We start from the raw sequence: 21,000 nt of genomic DNA on the forward strand, positions 1-21,000 counted from the left end.
GCTCACCATCTCAAGTAATTTTTAAAAACACACCTAGTAGTTCAACCATTATGGAAAACAGTATGGCGATTCCTCAAGGATCTAGAACTAGATGTACCATATGACCCAGCCATCCCACTACTGGGTATATACCCAAAGGATTATAAATTATTCTACTACAAAGACACATGCACACGTATGTTTATTGCGGCACTACTCACAATAGCAAAGACTTGGAATCAACCCAAATGTCCATCTGTGACAGACTGGATTAAGAAAATGTGGCACATATACACCATGGAATACTATGCAGCCATAAAAAAGGATGAGTTTGCGTTCTTTGTAGGGACATGGATGCAGCTGGAAACCATCATTCTTAGCAAACTATCACAAGAAGAGAAAACCAAACACCACATGTTCTCACTCATAGGTGGGAACTGAACAATGAGATCACTTGGACTCGGGAAGGGGAACATCACACACTGGGGCCTATCATGGGTGGGGGAGGGATTGCATTGGGGAGTTATACCTGATATAAATGATGAATTGATGGGTGCTGACGAGTTGATGGGTGCAGCACACCAACATGGCACAAGTATACATATGTAACAAACCTGTACGTTATGCACATGTACCCTAGAACTTAAAGTATAAAAAAAAAAAAAAACACCTAGAAGGGATTCTGCATGCTAATTACTGGAAAGCATTTCTTTTTAAAAGAAGAAATACAAAGTGGTCTTTGGGTCTGATTAAGAGCCTGGGAAATAAAAATTATTTTCATCTATTATTGGTTAAGTCAGTAAATATTTGCCTTGGCTCTTTCATTCCATAACGTGACCCAACACTGCAATCTACTAGAATCTGTGTTAAAAAAATCCATTTACATGAAGAATGCAGATAAAATAATACTATTTTTTAAAGTCACTGAGCAAAGCACTTAGACTCAATAAAAGCAGTTTTACTAAGAACCACCTTAGTGGTTTCAGAGAGAAGCAGTGAAACTGGGCGGGACCATTGTGGGCCCACACACCTGCTTTTTCCAACCTTCTATTCTTTGATTTCCTTGCATACGAAGGGGAATACCAAAGTAGTATGATTCGAGATCAAGGTTCATAATTTATGACTTTTGGGTGATGAAGAAGCTCATGTTGTAAGAATCTTTAGCTGAGCTTTTTGCCACTACAATCTTGTATCATGGATGAGTCTAGGATGAATCAAACAAATGCAATCTTTTCTGGGGGCCTGCGGGGGTTCAATGGTTATGTTTGCATGTGTGGATGTGTATAGATACACAGGTGTTTGTGCATGCATTCAGAGACAAGTAAATGACACAAAGGTAGAATTATACCCTGAAAACATTAGGGACATTATCTTATCTTTCTCTTATTCTTATCAAACCAGGTTTCAATAAAATCATTATCCTTGCACTGGTTACCACAGGTGCTTCATTATAACAAATGCATGTCATTACGATCTTGAATGAACTCATCACTGATATGTGGGTCAATGGGGAAAACATTCAAACAGCATCAGGAAATTGCTAATAGCATGAAATATATAAAAGTGCCAGAAAATCCTTTAGAAAAACGGTATTCTGGTGTTCCTACATGCAACATCGGTTCATTTCTGGTGAACTGTGCCAACTATCAAATATTACTGGGAAGGAAACGGAGAAAAAATTGTCAGCTTTGTATTTTCTGTCCTGTATCAACATGAAGCCACAAATTGGGCATTAAAACATTGACTTTGTTAACCATCATTGACTGTTTAGAAACCATTAGGAGGCTTAATATTATGGCTGTACAGGGTACATTTTGTCCTTTCAAAAGAAAATCTAAAGACAAAATTTGAAAAGGAGCTCCTGGTGAATAAAAGCTTTTTCTTTTCCATTTGCTTCTCTTGTGTGTGTTGGGTTTTTTTTTTCCTTTTAAAATCTTAGCCCACCCAATACTCTTTGGCAGCCACGGCTGCCCAGTGGGGTCACTCTGATTTTCTAACCAGGGGACGCACTATTGGACAATGCCTCCCGTCAGTGTTAACGCCAGCGCTCCTTTATGGGCTGGCCAGCTGGTGTGGCTGCTGCAGGGAACCGGGGGGTCAGCACACACTCCTCAAAAGACCAAAGTCATTTTTGGCACTAAGAGCCCATAAGTAGAACCTTCAGTTGAAAGGACCATTTTCAAGCAATAAAGTGATTCTGGTACAAAAGTAAACCGACTCACCCCAGGTAAAGTTTTAATATTGTGCAGTGCATTCTGGGCCTCAAGTGCAGCTTTTCTTGTATAAAATGTTACGAAACAACAACCTACAGAGAGAAATGAAAAGGTTTTAGAAATTTCTGTGAATGCTTTGCTTAGATATAATGGAGACTGTGGCGAACAAATAATCTACTTAAAAGGATGCACAATTTAAAAATAATAAAGAGTATGAGAACAGCAATAACAACATCTCAAGCATTTACACAGTACCTTTTCATCCTAAATCATATTTATTAGCTTTACCCACGTTGAAGATCAATTCCTGACTCCGTGCCTCACATCACTGGAATACAGCTATTCAGGAATGAGGGTGGGAGGTGGTGGAGGAATGGGTGAGGTGTGAAAGGGGCCTGTGTTATAGCGCCTACGTGAAAAGAAGTATTTAATCACAATAACAACAGCACAAGCTTACATTAATTATAATTTTCTTAAAGTGTATCTCCAGAACATCAGGCTTTTGAAAGACTTTCTAAACTCAAAGGTTCAGACAACTGGATTATAAGCTTCTTAAAAGCTGGGATAGTGCATTCTTCTTTATCTCTACCACATTACATGATGCAAAGTTCTGTACATATGACCTTCAATACTCGTTTGCCAACATGGAAGACTGTATTTTAACTGGTTTAGAAATTAAGCTACAGTACAGGTGGGTACATGTCCAAACAGATGTTAGTGGACTCTGGCCCATGCATTACATATGGCTGTGGCATACAAACTGGCAACATTTAGATTCCTCCTTTCCAAGAGCCTGTGGGAGTCCCCGGCCCTTCCGGGCAGGCCAGCATATATCCTTTTCCAACCAACCTCCTCCACCAAAGAAAATGGTATGGAAATCCTAGACCATTCCCTCTGCGTCCTGGAGGAGGGCTTGCACCTTCTTCAACTTGTAGATAAAGATACTGGCTATTTGTCCATCAATATACAGTTTCTCAGCACAATAAGTTTGGGAAAAGAGGGTAGAACAAAAACTTCTGAAATTTAAGAAACAAAGATGCTAATCTTTGATCTGGGATGTCTTTGGTGAATGGTTGAGGAAAAAAGTAAAGTGATGCACTCACCGAGACTGTAGGTATTTTATCTTGGTTTTACTAAAGAAACGTAATGCATGGAGCCAGACAGGGGCTAGAAGAGCTTTGAGAGGTGCTCCCATTCCAGGGGGAAAATAAAGTATAATCTCATTCATACAAGATTCTGAAAGACATCCAAGATTCTTCCTCATTTGGAAGAGAAATTTGGAACCTCGTCATTTTACACTTGATTTAGTTAGAGTCTACTGACGGTCAATATATACAAAACCTTTGCCTTTTGGACAGGGTAAACTATGACCATAGCATCTTGGCATTTGAAAAACTCCATGCATCCAAGGATCAGAAACTCTTCAAATGTATCACTTGAATGAAGGGAACTGAACATTATGACATTTCTTTAAAGAATCAAGCTGAAGAGACTGACCATTTTCACAAGCATCTTATTTCAGCTCCTTTGAGGTCTTTGACCAGAATCCACTTGGCTCTGCTTCTTGATGGTAGATTTTTTAGTGAACCCATCAACTTCACTAGTGAGTTCAGCTTCACTGGTGCGATGTAAGCCTCAGAAAAGCCATACGAATTGCTTCATGCCAAGGAATAATTTCCAATAAGAAACTAACATCCTAGCTTCCAGTAACCATGTTTAGAAGAAAAATACCAACCATGTCTCATCAGGCTTGGTATACAAAGAAAAACAGGACAAGCCTTCCTAAATGCTTCTAGCAAACATGGTCTCAGCGAGTTCTCCTTTCCCCGTCCTGGGCTTATGGCATTAGTTTCTGGATAAGGAAGCAATGGGGAAGTTCTGAAATACCACCTCATTTAATAATCACAGTTTCAAAAAAAAAAAGCAGAATCTGATACTTTTAGGCAGGTAACTTTTGGGGCTGAGATGTTTAAAAAGAGAAGATTTAGGGATGCAGCAGTTTACTGGCTGAAATAAAGGAAATTATGAAAGAGTAGGTTCAGGAGATGAAAAACCGATGCCAGTTTGGCCACGTCAGAGCCAAGAATGAAGAGTTTAGGTTGGCCTGGAAGAACAGTGGTATGACAGGGAACATGTAAATAGAGTACTAAACAACGCTAAGATAAAAGCAACAAGGAACAACAATGATGTAAACGGAGTGAATTGTGTGTACTTCTGTGTGAGCAGCTGTGGAGAGTTTTGACCGATGTACAGTGGTCTCAGGGATAAAGGGAGCACTCCTGCCTCAGACACCCAAGCAAAATCCCTGCCATGGCCCGCTGCCTGAGAGTCCACCAGGAAAGTATAGTCCATTTGCTATTTACATATTAAAACATGACCCTTGAGGAAGGAGACATTTCATTGTTCCCAGTTATTACAGCTTAGTGTGATTTTAGCTACTTTAAAGGGTCTTCCTCTTGAACAAAGTTCTTAGCGAAAAGAAGGTGGGTGGCTTTGTTTTTCAGAAAGGGAGAGATTGAAGCTGGTATCTGAGCAGGGTGGAATGGCAGTTGAATAGGAGAAAGGAAGGATGAAAGCACTCGAACATACAGAAGAGCAGATGGGAAGATCCCCAAGATCTCAAATGCTTTCTAGTTTCATCCAAGGTTCACCCTGCCTTTACAACTAGTACTGTGAAGTCAGCAACTTATCACTACAAATCTTCCTCCAACTACGCATAGCTCTTAAATGTTTCAGTTAAAAGTGTATACTCATCTAAACAAGTATTCTTTAAGATCATGCCAAGAGCAGCTCTAGTTCCAGTGTGACACACAGGAGGCTATCCTAGGCAACACTGCTAACGTGCCTTACCGCTCATCTGTGTGACCCGAGAGCCGAGCCCCAGCACAGCTCCACAGGTGCCGTGTTTGGCAGGGAAGCCTGGAGACTTTGTGCCCATTCCAAAAGGGGATCCCATCTCCAGGTGGGCAGAGCTCCTTGCTCCAAGTCCATGGCTTGATAAGCCCATCCCAGCCTGGATTTCTAACTCCATTCACAGCCTCAGCAGGGTACCCTTGCGCAATGAGCAACTTACACAGATGTGGGGTCCTGGGCAGACAAGGAGACTGGGAATATTAACCCCAGAGGCTTCTTTTGGTTTTTTGCATTTAGTTCCTGAACGACTTACTTCCTCAGTACCTTATATCTTACTTCCTCAGTACCTTAGTTAGTTTCATCGTTAAAACGTTTATTTATTTTTGAGTCAGGATGTCACTCTGTTGTCCTGGCTGGAATGCAGTGGTGTGATCATAGCTCACGGCAGCCTTGAACTCCTTGGCTCAAGCAGTCAAGCAGTTCTCTGGCTCCTTCCCTGAGTACCTGGGACTACAGGTGTGTGCTACCATGCCTCACTACTTTTTAAATTGTTGTAGAGATGGGGGTCTCACTTTGTTGCCCAGGCTGGTCTTGAACTCCTGGCCTCAAGTGGTCCTCCAACCTCGGCCTCCCAAAACCCCTAGACTATAGGCATGAGCTACTGTGCCCAGCCTAGTATGATCAGTAAGTTAACACCAGGTCTGCCTAATATCCCCCCACAAAACTATGTGCATATGAAGCCAAAGTCTTTCATTCAGGACCAAAAAAGGGGTCAAAAGCATTCTTGACTTCTATTAGACTAAAGGAAGTCTTACGCTTCGTTCAGCATGCCATTGTAATGGTTCACTTCACAAGTACGGTGTTTGGTTTTTATTAAAATTTGCAGGATGAATACAGACCTCCAAATTGAAACAGTCAGCTTAGATGCAGCAATTAGTGCTTTTCCCCAGCGGGACTTTAGTGTGTACCTTTCCAAATACTGGAATGTGTTTGAAAGACTTTCTACGAGTTTCTCCTAGTTAACAACCATAGTCTTTTTATCTACCTATCACTTAATATGCTCCTGTAAAAATCTTAGATAACCGACCTGCAGACAATATTTCAACAGAGAGAAATACCATTATTTTCCCTGAAATGGCAATTATTATGGCAAAAGGTCAAAGAGCTACTACAGATCCCTGAAAACTCATGAAGGCTCAACAAGGATGAAATTTTCTTTCTTGTCAGCCCTAACCAAATATACAGCTGTTAAGGGAACCACCTGTCTCCTAGATTTCCCCATGCCAGCTGTAACTCAGGTCTGAAATGTACTGGATTCCTTTCCAGGTCAGCTGCAGCACCAGATGGCTCAGCAGTCTGATTCAGGGGCAAGGCTCCACCCCTGCAGGCTCTGTTTCCAACATCACATCAGTGAAAGGTGGGTACTCACACATCTACAACACCCAGGGGCTCTTCGATGGTCAGTGGTTGCACCATACATCACAGGGGACAGTCCCTTGGGCTTCAGAATTCATTCTCTGAACCTCCCTTTCCCTACTGTCCACGGAGTGGAGAGAAAGGCCTCTCTCCATGTTAGAGGTGACCAGCCAGGGGGCTCAGCTCTGGGGATCAGCACAGGCTGACGCAGTCTGATGAACCAGTTACTTCTGCAGGTCTCAGCCCTCCCATTGCTGGTTAATGCTGGTAAATTTCTGCTGCTTCACCTTTTTCCACTTTGCTCATTTAACACTATCTAATAAGCACCTGCATGGGACAATTCATGCCACTGCTTATCTACTCATTCAGGAGCTTCTGCCAGTGGCAGCGGCCTAGTTAGAAAACACAAACATGGTGTTCCACGCCCAGGTGACTTCAGGATATGCCTCGTTTCAACGACCTCAACAATTCATTGTAATAATAAAAGCTTTGGTCCTTGAAGCGAAAAAGAAAAACCCCAAAACACAAAAAAACGCCATCCTCCCTCATGTGCCAGTTTATCGAGCCCCGGCCACGACTCCTCACCAGGACTTTTAAAATTCACAGGTCCATCAGGTCCAATGGAAAACTCGGGAGAGGTGATCCCAGAACCAAATATCACAGTCTCAGGTCCATACAGAGCCTAGCAGTCCCACTAGGAATGACTTCTTCTGGTGACTACAAAAACACTGTGCCGATTCTCTGTAACTCAGAGGGGAAATACACTAGATCTTACTGGCCACTAATACGTCCCTGTGATTCTGTTCACTGTCAACATCTAGCAGGGCCCCTAGGAAGGGAACGTAAGACAGAACCAGCACAGATGAAAGGTCCAGGGGCACAGAGCCTGTGAAGGCAGGCCCAGGGGGGCCTCACAGGGAGCATCTCGGGTGACCATGCAGCAGCAAGAAGACCCTGGACACCGAGGGAAGGAGACAGGTACGGAAAGCCCTAGTTTCCCATTTCCCACCTGTTACCCTGCCTACCGCCCCAGAGGCCTGCTGCGGGAATGTGGATGCTTTTGACGCCCAGATTCCCAGAAATTGGTAAGTTTAGCAATATAGTTGCCTATGTTCAGCTTGGAAAGCAATCTGTAATCAGTATTATAATTGCGAGCTATGATTATGCCATCATGGATCAGAAGTGGAGAGTGGCAATTCCCAGAGCGGCTGAGTGCGACATACTCCACACAGGGTAGCTGGTGTCTCGCTATATTTTTTCACTAATAGTTTCTGCTGTCATGAAGAGTTCCCTCAGGTATTTTGCCTGCTTAACTGCTAGGTAATTTGAGACACTGGTATGAGATTTTTGCTGTTTCCAAAGATAAAGCCCCCAACAAAGGCCAGTGGTAGCCACACACCACATTCTCTCTCTCTCTCACACACACACATACACACTCACACACAGTAGTGTATCTAAAATCATAAAGAAACACTCAACTGTACTGAAAGACTTTAATTTTAAATGATCAAGTAGATTTATCCTCAAAGAAACCATCTGGATTATCACAGACCTTTTCAAACCACAGCTGTTTCCCTCGAAAATCTTTACTTGGAAACTCTGGGTAATAATACCCACAAGAAAAAAAAAATGTACTGATATATAAAGATAACTAGTTTATATCATGGTTTGCTGTGAATCAAAGAGCAATAATGTATTAACATTTTTCAGTGTGGAGGTAATGTAGACACCACCCTAGACAATGATACCATGAGGTCAGATTTTAAAACTCATTCTGCCCTTAGGAAATTTGACACCATATTCATTAAAGAAACTTCCTCCGAGGTTTCTAAACCAAGGTTTGATGCTCTGAGACACTGTTTTAAAGAAGGCAGTTTTCTTTAAATCCCTTGACTCTCATATATGGACAAGGCAATTTTTATTCTAAGAGACAGGATCTCGCTCTGTTCCCCAGGTTAGAGTGCCGTGGTGCAATCGTAGTTCACTATAACTTCGAACTCCTGAGCTAAAGTCATCTTCTCCACTGTAGGCTGCTGAGTATCCAGGACTGCAGGCATGTGCCGTGATGCCAGGCTCATTTTTAAGTTATTTAGTAGAGACTGGGTCATGCTATCTTGCCCTGGCTGTTCTCAAACTCCTAGCCTCAAGTGGTCCTCCTGCCTTGGCCTCCCAAAGTGCTACGATTACAGGCATGAGCCACTGAGCATTCATGTTTTCTTTTAAAAATTGGGATTTTAATTTGTTTTTTATTGACACATAATCTTTGTACATATTTATGGGGTACATGTGGTATTTTGATACATACATTGCACTTTGGTGCAATGATCAAATCCAAGGCAGGAGGACAGTGACTTGAGCTGTTTTTACTTATTGAAACAGTGGCTCGTCAGCTGCAGGGCAGGAACTCCAGATCACATGCCAACGAGTCACACTGCCAAAGGCAGGAGCTGACCCCGTGTAGCAAGGCTGGTTTTAGTGAGGCATTCCCCATGACTCTTCTGCAGCTACGAGCCTGAAGCGAGGAGAAACTCCCCTGTGAAAGGTGTTCTCTACCATGGCAGGAGGGACCTTTCCGGAAAGTTCTAGTTCTAACTGCTAATTCTTTTCTGATACTACCCTTCAGTAATATCTTATTACAGGGAATTGTGGAGCATTTTCTGGAATACAAAATAACTATACAACTTGAGGGCTAAGGAGAGAAAGTGAAAAATGGTTTCCTGCAATTCTGCGGCAAAAGTGGTCACATAAAAAGTATTTCCATTTCGGAGCTTATGGGGTTGGGCATGAGAACAGCTGTCTCCCTCCCCTAAGTGGACTCTGCCCCAGGGTCAAGATGGCCCTGTCCACATCTTCAAGGCCATTCAACATTTTACATATATGAAAACCTACTGTTTTCTAAATCTAAGCACATAAACACTTGAAAGCAACCTCAGACTGATCATCTGATGACTGAACCCCGTATTTTTTTTTTTTTAATTAAACAACAAAGTAATAGCCCTAGCAGACAACTTCAGCTCGAGTTATATTCGAATTCAGGACATCAAAAAAGTCATCATGTTTTAAGTAGGAAATTCCTTTACAGGCTGCCTTTGAATTCTAAGGGGCTGACAGATCAAGGGACGAAGGCCCTGGAAGGCTAAATTAGTGAACTCGCTATTTTTTTTTTTTTCCTTTCTGTGAATGAAGCACTCTTTTGTATGTGCATTTGCAAGCAAAGCAGGTGCCTGCTTCACACAAGTCGAATTGCAATTGGGATCTTGGCTTCTTGTCAAGTCAGTAGCATGCAAGCCAGTTTAACTCAAAAGAGGACATATTCCTCATACTTGATTCCCATTGCCATCTATTTTCTCCCTCAACCTTAGCCACTCGGAGGAGAATTTAATACTTTTTCTTTTTCCATAGTCCAAAGGTTATGGATCTAAGAGGGACATTTTGTGCTCAAGCGAATCTGCCATGAGTTATGGTTTCAACTCTCACTCACTGGCTTTGCCCCTGCCAGGACACCCTACTTTCACTTTCTACAAGGCAGTTAAAGGTAAAAAAAAAAAAAAACAAAAAAAAACCATCAAAAATCCCCTGAATTAAAAATTTCAAGACAACTTAGCATTAACCTTAAAAAAAAAAAAAAGGAGTCCTTTCTCCATGGTAGAAGGTGATTTATAACCCTAGCATCTTGGGGCAAAAGGCAATGACAAAATGCCATTCTTAGAAAGTACAAGGAGGCCTCAGGACATGATATGAGACCCTAGAGGGTCACCTACGCAGCCCTTTTTTTTTTTTTTTTAGCCCAAAATCCAACTACCAAGAAGAACTGGCACTGCTCGGAAACAGTCACATCAGGACACTATGACCGACTCTGGGCCCCATGGTGCCAGGCTCTCGGCGTGAATTCCTGTGGCTGGACCTCCACGCAGTGCCCGCTTTCTAGGAGTCCTAGATACAAGTGAACAAATGATGCCACCGATTTCACGAGCTCCGTCTGAAACCCAGTCCCCTTGACTCTCAGCTTTCTTATGTAGTCCTGCCTGTAATTTCATGATCGTGGCTCTACTGTACTTGATGCTGAAGGCGGATGGCTGTAATGATATCACCTGAGAGATATAGGAACCAGAGGCCTGAAAAAAGTACCCATCACAGCAAAAGTTAGCTGAAGGGAGAACCTCCAGGAAGATCAGACATATCTGTGTTGTACTGCTCCTCCAGCCTTTTACAACTTTAAACTCAACACTATAAAAAATAAAATGAGAAGAAGTCAAGGTAGCGTTGCCTTCTCATGGCTTCCATGCCTTTCCTGTAGAATCACAGAATTTTACAAGTAGCAAATGTTGGGAATCAGGAAGCAGTACTCCAACATAAAGGCCTCACAAGAAAAAGTATCTCTCTGACCTCCTCCTGCCCTCCTGTCTCTCAGTCCCAGCCTGCCCTAAGCCCAGCCACAGAAACTGGAATCCCTCTCTTTCCCATAGCAGGTCACAGAAGCCAGAACCCCCTTTTCCCAAAGCCAGCCATAAAACTTAAAAATACTGCTCTAACTTTCCTTCTGTTCTGTATAAAACTGGCCAGAAACAAATTCTCCGACCTACCTTGTTTGACTGTAGGTCATAAGACCCCCATTCCAGGGAAGGTCCTTCCCACACCCAGAAGGAAGAATCCTGCTCAGAGAGGCCAGGGAGAATGTGGACAGGCAGGCTTTGCCGAGTGTCCCTAGTGTTACATCACATCATTTTTGCCCAATCACATTACTACATGGCTGACCCTACTTTGTGGAACCTAAGCATGCAAAGGAGCCTAGGCACACTTTGTTGGACCTAAGCATACCATTTCCCCTGTATCTTTGGGTCTGCATCCCGAAGATGCCTGTGTCACAAAAATTGTGATCTCATAAACCCACGTGCCTTTTCTCCTTCGGATCTGCCTCTTGTCAGGGATTCTTAGTGAACCTTCATAGGGCCAAGGGGAGGTTTTCTCTTTGCCCCTACACTAGTTCTACCAGCCTAACCCCTCACACCCTCCCATTTTACAGATGGGAAAACACCAGTCCACAGGTTAGCAGGCTGCCCCCAAGTCACAGCAGAAGCCAAGAGCAAAGCCAAAACCATCCCAGCAACCACGGGTCAATGAGCACCCCTCAAAGTCTATGCCTCTCACAGGGAGAATGTCCCGGAACCACCTTTGATGGGGTCCGCCTCACTCTGAAAGATCTGCTTCACACTCTGTTCATGTCACCTAAAATGTCTCTTTATAACCGAAACCTCTCATCTGAAATGTCTCTCCAACAGTCACCTAAGACGACCCTTTTGTCCCACCTAAAAGTGGGAATTCCATAGCTAGAGTAGCAGCTACGCAAACACGAACACCTCATCCTGTACAAATCAACTTTTAAGGAAACCGTATCCAATTAGCTTAGTTTTACAGAGTTTGATATAATTGGCACCCTGATGTCAGCAGTATCACCATCTGGCCACTGCCTAGGAAGCTGACAGGCGACGCTACTGTCGGGCCTTCCGTATGTGAGTTATGTGGACTCCACGGTTTGGATTACCAAGCGCCATCCCAGGAATTCCCCTGGGAAACTTCCACTGGCAGCATGGGACCCACACTGCTCTCTGGACGCCTGAGGCAGTCGTGCGATGCTCCGCCAACATCCTTCCTCACTTTCCCAGCAAGATTCCTTGCAGACAGCAAATCTGAGCCACCTTTTCAGCCCAGGAGAGACTGATGATCCCACTGGGCTCCCTGGCAACCCCACATCTTTCCTCCAACTCTCCACCTAACACACTATGACCACCTTTCTGTCAACTGGCCATGAGATCCAGGCCCCTGGCAGTCTCCTGTTGCCCTGGGGACTTCCCCTGGAGGAACCATCTTCTGTTATTTCCACGACCCTATGAAGACTGGCAAGTTCCCTGTGTTTTCTGCGAGGCAAATGGAGTCTCTTTCTTTCCTTTTGACCTAGATTAAATCGACTGCATTTTCAAGCCTCTTGGGAAAGCAAGTGCAGCCTAATGTGCACAGCTATGTGTGTACTGTAACACTTCCTCACCCACGATTATGTAAATTCCACCAAAGCACAACACAGATAGAAAAGGTATCAAGGGCAAAATTGCTGGAATCTGCTTTTCCCCTTCTCTGGTTCTCTGAAATAAGCCACTTATGTTAAACCATTTCAATTGTCTAATAGCTATGAAAGTATTGGAAGAATTTCAGCATCATCGTTTTTTCCCTGATGGGACAATCATCGTGTTCAGCTGTTTTGCGAACTCTCCCACTCTGCTCTGAGCAGAGGTAGGGTGATGTGTGCATTTGTCGAGGCCCCCAGGGGGTGACGTGAAGAAAGCAAGGAGTCTCCTTTGTTAGAGAAAAGGTCACTTGACTATTGGAATGAAAGATAATAAGCTAGCCATAGAATCGATTATGCTTTGTATTTTTCCAATACTAATTCCAAAGTAGTGAGGAGAACTGTATTTTTCTCTGAAGGTAAGGAAGAAAGAAAAACTTCAAGTTGAACAAAGCAAGCCAACTAGAGGGTCTGGCTTCCCTAAAGTGGGCATAATCGGCCCAACTCCCTGGTTGGCTGGTCTCCCCGGAGTCTTCCCGGTAAGGTGGAGACCAGTGGCTCAGTGGCGGGTAGGCCTTCAGACTCACCAAACCAAGATCACGTCCCATACACCAAAGAGGCATCATGGGGTTAAACATGGTCGGTATAAGGTCTTGAATCCCAACTAAAGAGGATTTAGTTTCTAAAGTACTGAGGGGCCTCATTAGAAGAAAGTTTCTAATATAAGGTTATTTCATAGAATAGTTTCTCTAGAGGATAGGATAGCATAATAATTAGGAGGCTAGTGGCAATGAGAGGTAGGTTAGAACCACATGTATTTTCCTACGATTCTCAATTCACAGCACACTGGGCTATTAGATGCTTCCAGGCCAGGCGGATCTCTCAAGTCTCCACTTCACTGCCTTGCTTCGACAGTGCATCAGCTTGAATTCCCTGGACTAAGAACACAGGCCCCTTATTGTTAGCCTGAATAAAATACAGCTCAGCTCTGTTCCTGAGCACCTATCAGTGGTATTCTAACTTATTACTCAAGTGTTCTAGGTGCCTCTGAACTCTCAAAAGGGTTATTTGCAATCCAAAGCAGAACAAAGGTATTTTTTTCTGGAAACGGAATGAGGAAGTCGTTATCTACTTCCTCACTCTGGTCTTTACAGTCAAAGTGAAATGGACAGGTAAACCCTTTGGCTATAGTTGGCTATAGAAATCCAAGGCTAGGCTGAAGTAAACATTTGTACTTATTGCAGATTTTTTTTATTGTTGGATATGATGCTGGAGAACTAATATTTATGGCCACTATAACCATCTCCACCCCACTCCGGCAATAACTGAGCCGCATTTCATGTGTATGCAGATCAGAGAGGGAGATGTTTCTCCATACTGCCTGGAACAGCGGAAATCATTTAAAAAATTCACTTCTGGGGCCAAGGTGGTCCCTGAGTTCTCATGGCAGACACCATGACAGTTTTCAAAGTGATGCTGGATAGTCTTCTCATGCTCATTCATAATCTTTGTTAGTGAGGCTGGTACAGTCATTCCTGATTAGCATCACAGGCTGATGACCTCACCTCCCTAAGCCTCTGGTTCTTAATAACATGGGGTTAGTGACAACTATATTATAGATGTATCACATTAAGCCAAACAACATATGAAAATGTTTAACACAGTTCCTGGCATGTAAATAAGAGTGCTTAGTAAGTGTTAGCAGCTATTGTCCACTTTAAATTTAACATGTTTCTCCACGGAGCCCTGAGCCCTAACAGACACTATGCAGGCTCCCTTTGAGGCAGGTAAGGGATAGGGAGCTTTACCCCACTTTTATAACAAATGCAATGGGGAAATGCAGCCACGACAGGCCTGCCGCAGGCTGCGATGCCGCTGTGCATCCCTGGGAGGAAGGGAGGGTAGGGAGGGTAGGGAAGTCACTTTTCTAAGTGATGACCACGAGCCCTTTAATAGGGCTTAGAATTGATTGTGTTGTCTTGCTTTCTGAAGTAATTACTCGGAACTAGCAGAATTCACCCATTCGCATGGCCTTTGAATACTCTGAACATCCATTTACGTGGCCTCTAAATAGTCAATCAATTTTAATGTAATCATTTTCATGACTTTCTTATTCAGGGTACAACAAAATTTTCCCCAACTGCATGCTCTATGATATGCCCTCAAGGGGCAAAAAATCCCTCAAACAGTTTGTTATTTAAAGTAAAACCTATGGCTAAGGAGCACAGCCAGGTTTCACTACCATACGAGTTTAACCACAGATTTGTCACTTCCCTTTATTTCAGCAACAATAGCGGAAGAAAAAACAAAAGCAGTAACACTGCGCTTCACAAGAGGATGTGATGTCCTAAACGCCTGCGACGAGGACGGGGAGGAGGAGATGTCCAGCGGAAGCCTGGGGGCACAGACCACCATGGGTGTCGGGCACCTCTTGGCCATGGGGTTTCCAGCAGCTGGATTTCATTTTGAGAGTTCCCATCACACGGGGATCAGGTGCAGGAGATCACTGCTGTCTGACTGTGGTTCTGCTGCCACGCTCCCCTTCTCCTAAGGAAGGCAGCTCTCTGAGGGCAGCAGAGAGCTCTCTTAGGCTTCCTGGGTCCTGGGTCCTCCCACTGGGCCCCACACGGCACGGCGTGGTGCTAGGCACTGGAGGTTCCTACTGTATACTCAGGGGTTGACTCTCCCCGGGGCATTTTCACACTCCCTTCCCCTATAGCAACATGGTTTTCTTTTCGATTTGGAGTTCCATGAGCCTTTCTGATTCAGGTTCCTACGGGTAAAAATAGTCCATGGAACACTCTCCAGCCCATTTCCTGTGAAATGACTCTGGACTTCTAGCCTAAGAGAGATGTGGTTTAATGGCTAGGTAAAATAGATTCTGTTTGATCCATTTAGTAAAATAATGTATACACAGTGCCAAGCCCAGAATCTGGCACAAAGAAAATAACGAACAGGGGTTAGTTTTTCTTCCTTCTACTGTACAATTTTAGGGGCAGTATGAAGGGTTTCTTGATAACCAGGGTGATCAAATAATCCATTCTCCAAGTGGGGACCCTTTTGAAAGCAAAGGGGATAATGTTAATGATGATTCTGGGACAACAGAAGAACACGGAGCTGATGTGGGCAAAGCCTTCACACCCCTCCTCTTCTGTCCTCTCCCCCGTCTTTTCACTCAGCCTCTGAGCTTCATCCTTTCAGTTGGGGGCTCAGATTCATATTAAAATAAAAATGCCTCAGAAGACACAACACTGCAATCCGTTTCCCAACCATTTACGTTGTAGTATCAGTGAATCTTATGGCTCCTGGGATTGATAAGAGTTTCCATAGTGAGAATGTGGGTCATAAGGCAAGAGGGAAGGTCCTAAAAGAAGAAGGATGACCCCCAAAATGGGGATGGCTGGGGAGAAAGTGACAAACTTCAGTCACATTGTAATTCTGAAAAGTGTCCATTTTGGATTTCACAGTGATCAACTTTAAACGCCAGACTGAAGAGAGAAAAAAGGTCTTAGCAACCATCTGGTTTAAGTGCTTGCTTCCGGTTAAAGAAGAGGAGGCATGGAGAGGGGGTGTCTTGGCAGAGTCGTCCCTCTGGTTCCTGATAAAGCCTGGCCTGATTCCAGTTAGGTGGACTCATCTTGCCAAACACTGCCTTGCTTCTTCACTGCTCCACGTCTCTAACCAAAGAGAACGTGTGGCTTTCCATTTTTCAGAAAATTAAATAAGTGTACCTGATTATGGACACTCAAAAAAAGGTAACACGTGCTTCCTTGTACTTGATGTGCTTGAAATTTAGCTGCTCGCTCATTAGCCGGTAGGAAGAGGATTTATCTTCTTTGCTCAAGAATCTTTCTCTGGAACACCACAGAGGGAAAAGTAAAATATTTCCTTGATTTCAGGATAACAAAAAACTCTCCATACCATACACTGATGAGCAGCCACTGGGTTTTGTCTGAGGAAGAGCACACCGCCCGTCAATCGTTCCCACGCTGCATGCACGATGGAGCAGTATTTGATCTAAAAACTTTCATTTTTCTCAATCACTGCCAATGACACTGATTCTTCTATTAAACCTTCAGAAAAAAGCAAAGAAACATCCTGCAGGCTCCTATTTCTTCCCTGGATGACTGGATGAGGATGGATTTCTGAGTCTTTTTAGCCCTTTGGACTGTAGGGCCACTGCCTATTTGGATTACACACACACACACACATACAGAGACACAGAGACACACACACAGAGGATGGGGGTGCTGGGAAGGCAGGCATGTGGTAGACCACTCTGCAAGGAGCTAAAACGCTCTAGGCAATGAGATCGTTTATACGATAATGCCTCTGCTGCACTCTCCTACTCCCTAATTGTGCAGATAACAAATGATAATAATATTCTTCCACCACTAAGGGTCTCACTACTAGTTCTAAATTATATTTGATAACAAGAATATCAATAACTCAGGCAAGTCTAAACAGCGACTACCCCAAACACTTTTCCAACATGTGCTGGACCGCTTTCGATGTTAGTGAGAGGAAGTCTTAGCTCCCTGAATAGAACTGTCACAGGCTCATATTAAAGTTGGTTTGATTCCCTGAGCACATTCCAAACTGTGGAAAAGGACTTGGCCCATGTGACTGACTACTGGGTAGATCAGAGTGGGCAGTCTAGGAAGTCTAGGATCCAAATTTGCTATGAAAAGCTCGACAGATATTCCACATACTGTGTCCATCTCCTTGCAACTTCAGACACCATTGGGGACAAGTTTTCCATCCTTTCTTTTTGGGATGATAAAGAATTTTTTGTCACATAGATAATTCAACTGCTGTTCATCCAATATATTTATAAGCTTTTAATTTCTAAGGTGGTAGGTTTCCCAAAGATTCAACATTATGACAGGAGGTGAAAAAAATGCCCTGAAGATTTCATTACTAGTCAATCTTATACACTGACCTATGTGTTAAACAGCTGTCATTAGATGATAAACTCCAAGTAGTTGATACAAACCATAAAATCACCATCTGTCAAAATGAGTGGTAAACTTGGTCAACTCAATGAAACAATCTGCTAATCCAAGAAAAATTCAGGTAGGAACAGATGTCTTAGTGCCACATGGTACAGTCATAATCTTTTCTATGCAGTGAGGCCAAATTAAGACTGAAGAGAGTTAAGCACGGGTGTCAGGGGTTACGTTTCACCACCGAGTCCATCACCATTCCTTACAACACAGGATTCTCAGCAGAAAACTGCACCAAAGGTACCAAATACCTTTCTACAATCTAATTACCTCTTACAATAGCGTTTCCCAAATGTTCCTGAAGATGATAATTGCCTGGGGCATTGGCAAAAACATGGATTCCTGGAACCAAGCCATGCCCTTTGGCTCAGGCTTTCCAGAGGAAAGGCCCTGGTCACATATAGGGCAGTGTTCCCCGGGATTCTTATCCTCCAGGAAGCCTGGGAAACAACATAGCAAGGGACGCCTGTTGCAGAGACTACCAGTGTCCACCGAAGTCCATCCTCTCCTTCCTCAGGGCCAGCACCAGAGCAAAGCTCACGATGAAATCACATTTGCCCCTTGCCGTGTGACTAAAGGCTTCCTAAAGAAACACAAGTGGAAGTGACCTGTGCTGCTTAAGGGCCAGAGCTTTTAACAGAGCAGGTATGAGTCCTCTGTATTTTCTTTCTTCTCCTTTTGAATGGATGCAGTTGACAAAAAAAGTAACAAAACAAACACACACACACAAAAACCAAAGAGATGGTAGAGCCACCAGATGGAGAAGCCTGGATCCCTGTATCATCACATGGAGGAAAGCCACACACCAATATCCATAAGGGTTCTGTGTTTAAAAGTTCTAACATATTTTTGGGTCTACAAAAATACTGACAGTTAAACCTATCCTAATATAACACCTAGAGATTAAAACACACACACAAGGAAAATAGAGGTGTAACAGTAACAATTCTGCCCACATCAGTGCTGTCTCTGCCTCACACTTCAGGGGACTACCCAAAACAGCTACAAGAAAAATGTACCAGGAGGATCAAAGCGAGCATGTTTTAGAATTTCATTTCAAAAAATTAGAAGTTGGTGAAATACTGTAAAGAAGTCAGGTAGATAAAGCCAGTGAAGCATTGAAACCTACATTTATACTTTCTTGATGAGAACACCTTTTTGAGCAAATCACTTGGTAAAACTGACCAGTGTGAGAAGGGAATATACTTCCCAACAAGAATACCTGACATTTCATCCTCATTGATGAACAATTCTCAAATTTCATTTGCTCACAGGGAGAGTAACTTGTACGGTTTGATTCAGCCCACTACAACACAGAAGTTGATTTCTGTCTTTTCTCAACCTTTTCTCCCTTCCTTTTGTTAGTAGGTTTCAAAACGCTGACCCAGTAGCTGAGGCTTATATTTCCATCCCCTTGGACTGCTTCTCCAACCTACCAGCAGCATCAAATGACAGGCGGGCCTGTGCAGAGGGGGCAAAGAAGTCCCTCTGGGACAAGAAGAGGGGCAAAGAAGACCTGGAAATGTCTTGCAGAAGTCTGAGCCCACTGGGCAAGGAAAAGAGGGAGACTTGCACCATGTTCCTGGGTAAGTTATGAGCCACCAAGTGGTGTTTAAATCCTCTTGGTACCCAGGTAGAATTGCCATCATTTAAAATGCTTTCAAAGGATTCGTGAAAATAAGCACATGTCCACATTCAGAAGAATTTAAGAAATATCAAAGGGATGTGCCATGAAAAGACAGAGAACTGGTATTCAATACATTTAACCAATTCACTTCTTCATCTCCCTTGGTTGGGATTTCATATCTTTGCTGTAAGAAGATGCTTTTAGCCTTTTAGCATTTTGGTACGGGAACAAAGAAAAATTAATAGAATGGAGACAAAGGTGAGGCTGAATGTGAGATACCTACCTATAAATGTGAATGCAACCCCTAACAATTTCGTAGGCAGACTGAAAATTATGTGGGCAAACTGGTTCTTAAAAACTGTTTGTAAAACTCCTCTAGTGGCCAAAAGAGTTAATATACTCCCCCAAACCTCTTCTCTTCCCATTAAGTTGATCTCTGGAAAGTTTGGGTGAATTTTCACATCATTCATTCTCAGCCACGACTAGAAATCCAGACGGTGTTGTCAAAAATATCTGTCCCTGGAAGACTAAAATCTATTCTCTGGAGCACCCTCCCATGACCCAGTTTTGTGACATCAATGCCGGGGCAAATCTGGGTGTTAACTGCTCTGGAAAACTCCCGGGTGAGAAATTCAGGCCATCCAATTAGGACACTTCCAGGTTACCTCTAGCTTAAACACTCTGATTGGTTTTATCTTATTAGTCTTAATCGCATCCCTGTTCTAGGCTAAGCTTTCCCTCAGCCCTGCTGCTTTGGAGAAACAATGGATAGATTCTGCATAGGATAGAAAAAAAAAAAAATTCTGCATTTCCAGCCATCAAGGCTAACTTCTTGCCTGTCAGCAGCTTTTAAAAAATTGATGGCTTTTTCCTCCTAACAGACAAGCCGAGTCTGGAGGGACTGCTCTTAACTGTGACTAGAAATGAATTCCATGGAATTTACCACATTTTTCAAGAAAAGGCACACTCGGGGGAAGGGGTGGTGATAGAGGGCAACATCTGACCAGCCCAGACCCTTCTGATTCAGACTCTACGCAGACTGTACCCAACCTGCGAGCCTTCTCTACTCGCAGGCGTGACATCTACTCCCGGTACTTGTGGTCAGGTAGTGACAGCAAGGATGGCCCGGGCTCAAGGAACAACAGAGTGTCTGCCTAGAGGGCTCAAGATTTGTTTGAAAGTTATTAGCTCCACGTTCAAGAGGCAGGAAAAGCGGGCCGAAGAGAGAACCGGCAACCGAATCGGGGAGTAGAATATCACAGAAACAAGGTGATGCATCTCACACTATCTTCTTAACCGAACGGCTTCTAACAAGTCTCCAATTACAGACGTTGGTCCCAGGGATCATGGTCTTGGGTTACAATAAAACTCTTCGTTTCTTCCTTGACAATCTCTCAGCACTAGAGAACAGTCATACAATGGTATGCCATCCTCCTCTCAGGCCCTACCAACCCCTCCTCCTAAGGCATCTATGGTTACCTGGTAAGTCAACTACTGTTGGTCCATACAAGACCAGGACTGCCCTGCAATAAAATCCACTATTTTACGTTTTCCCTATTAACTGAAAAGCTCATGTTCTACTTACAGTGTGAAGACAGACTGTGATTTAATGGGCAATCCTTTCTATACAAGATTTTGAGCCTTGGGTCTTCCTCAAAACATCACTAACAGTCTATAGATTGTCAAGAACATCTTTGTAAACAAGAATAATTATCCCTAGAGACTACCTAGTCTATGACAAAAAGTCTACAATGCTTTTCTTTCGGATGAGCTTTGTATAGAATGCAGGTCTGAAGCAAACCACTTGGCCACGCCCTTCTGGGTCTCCTTCAACAGTTGACTGTCAAA

At 43.4% G+C, this 21,000-nt stretch overlaps 1 protein-coding gene across 5 annotated transcripts in view; it reads right to left on the minus strand.

The window, feature by feature from the left end:
- The window catches only part of CELF2 (CUGBP, Elav-like family member 2), a 170,477-nt gene that overhangs the window by 116,141 nt on the left and 33,336 nt on the right, over window positions 1-21,000 (minus strand). For all 5 annotated transcript variants that reach the window (XM_011926396.1, XM_011926397.1, XM_011926395.1 and 2 more), the window contains one exon: window positions 2,202-2,284. In XM_011926396.1, coding sequence (XP_011781786.1) covers window positions 2,202-2,284 — 83 coding nt within the window. The remainder of the gene's footprint in view (window positions 1-2,201; window positions 2,285-21,000) is intronic.

The sequence above is a fragment of the Colobus angolensis genome, unplaced genomic scaffold (assembly GCF_000951035.1).
Source record: "Colobus angolensis palliatus isolate OR3802 unplaced genomic scaffold, Cang.pa_1.0 Scaffold684, whole genome shotgun sequence".
NCBI classification, from domain to species: Eukaryota; Metazoa; Chordata; class Mammalia; order Primates; family Cercopithecidae; genus Colobus; species Colobus angolensis.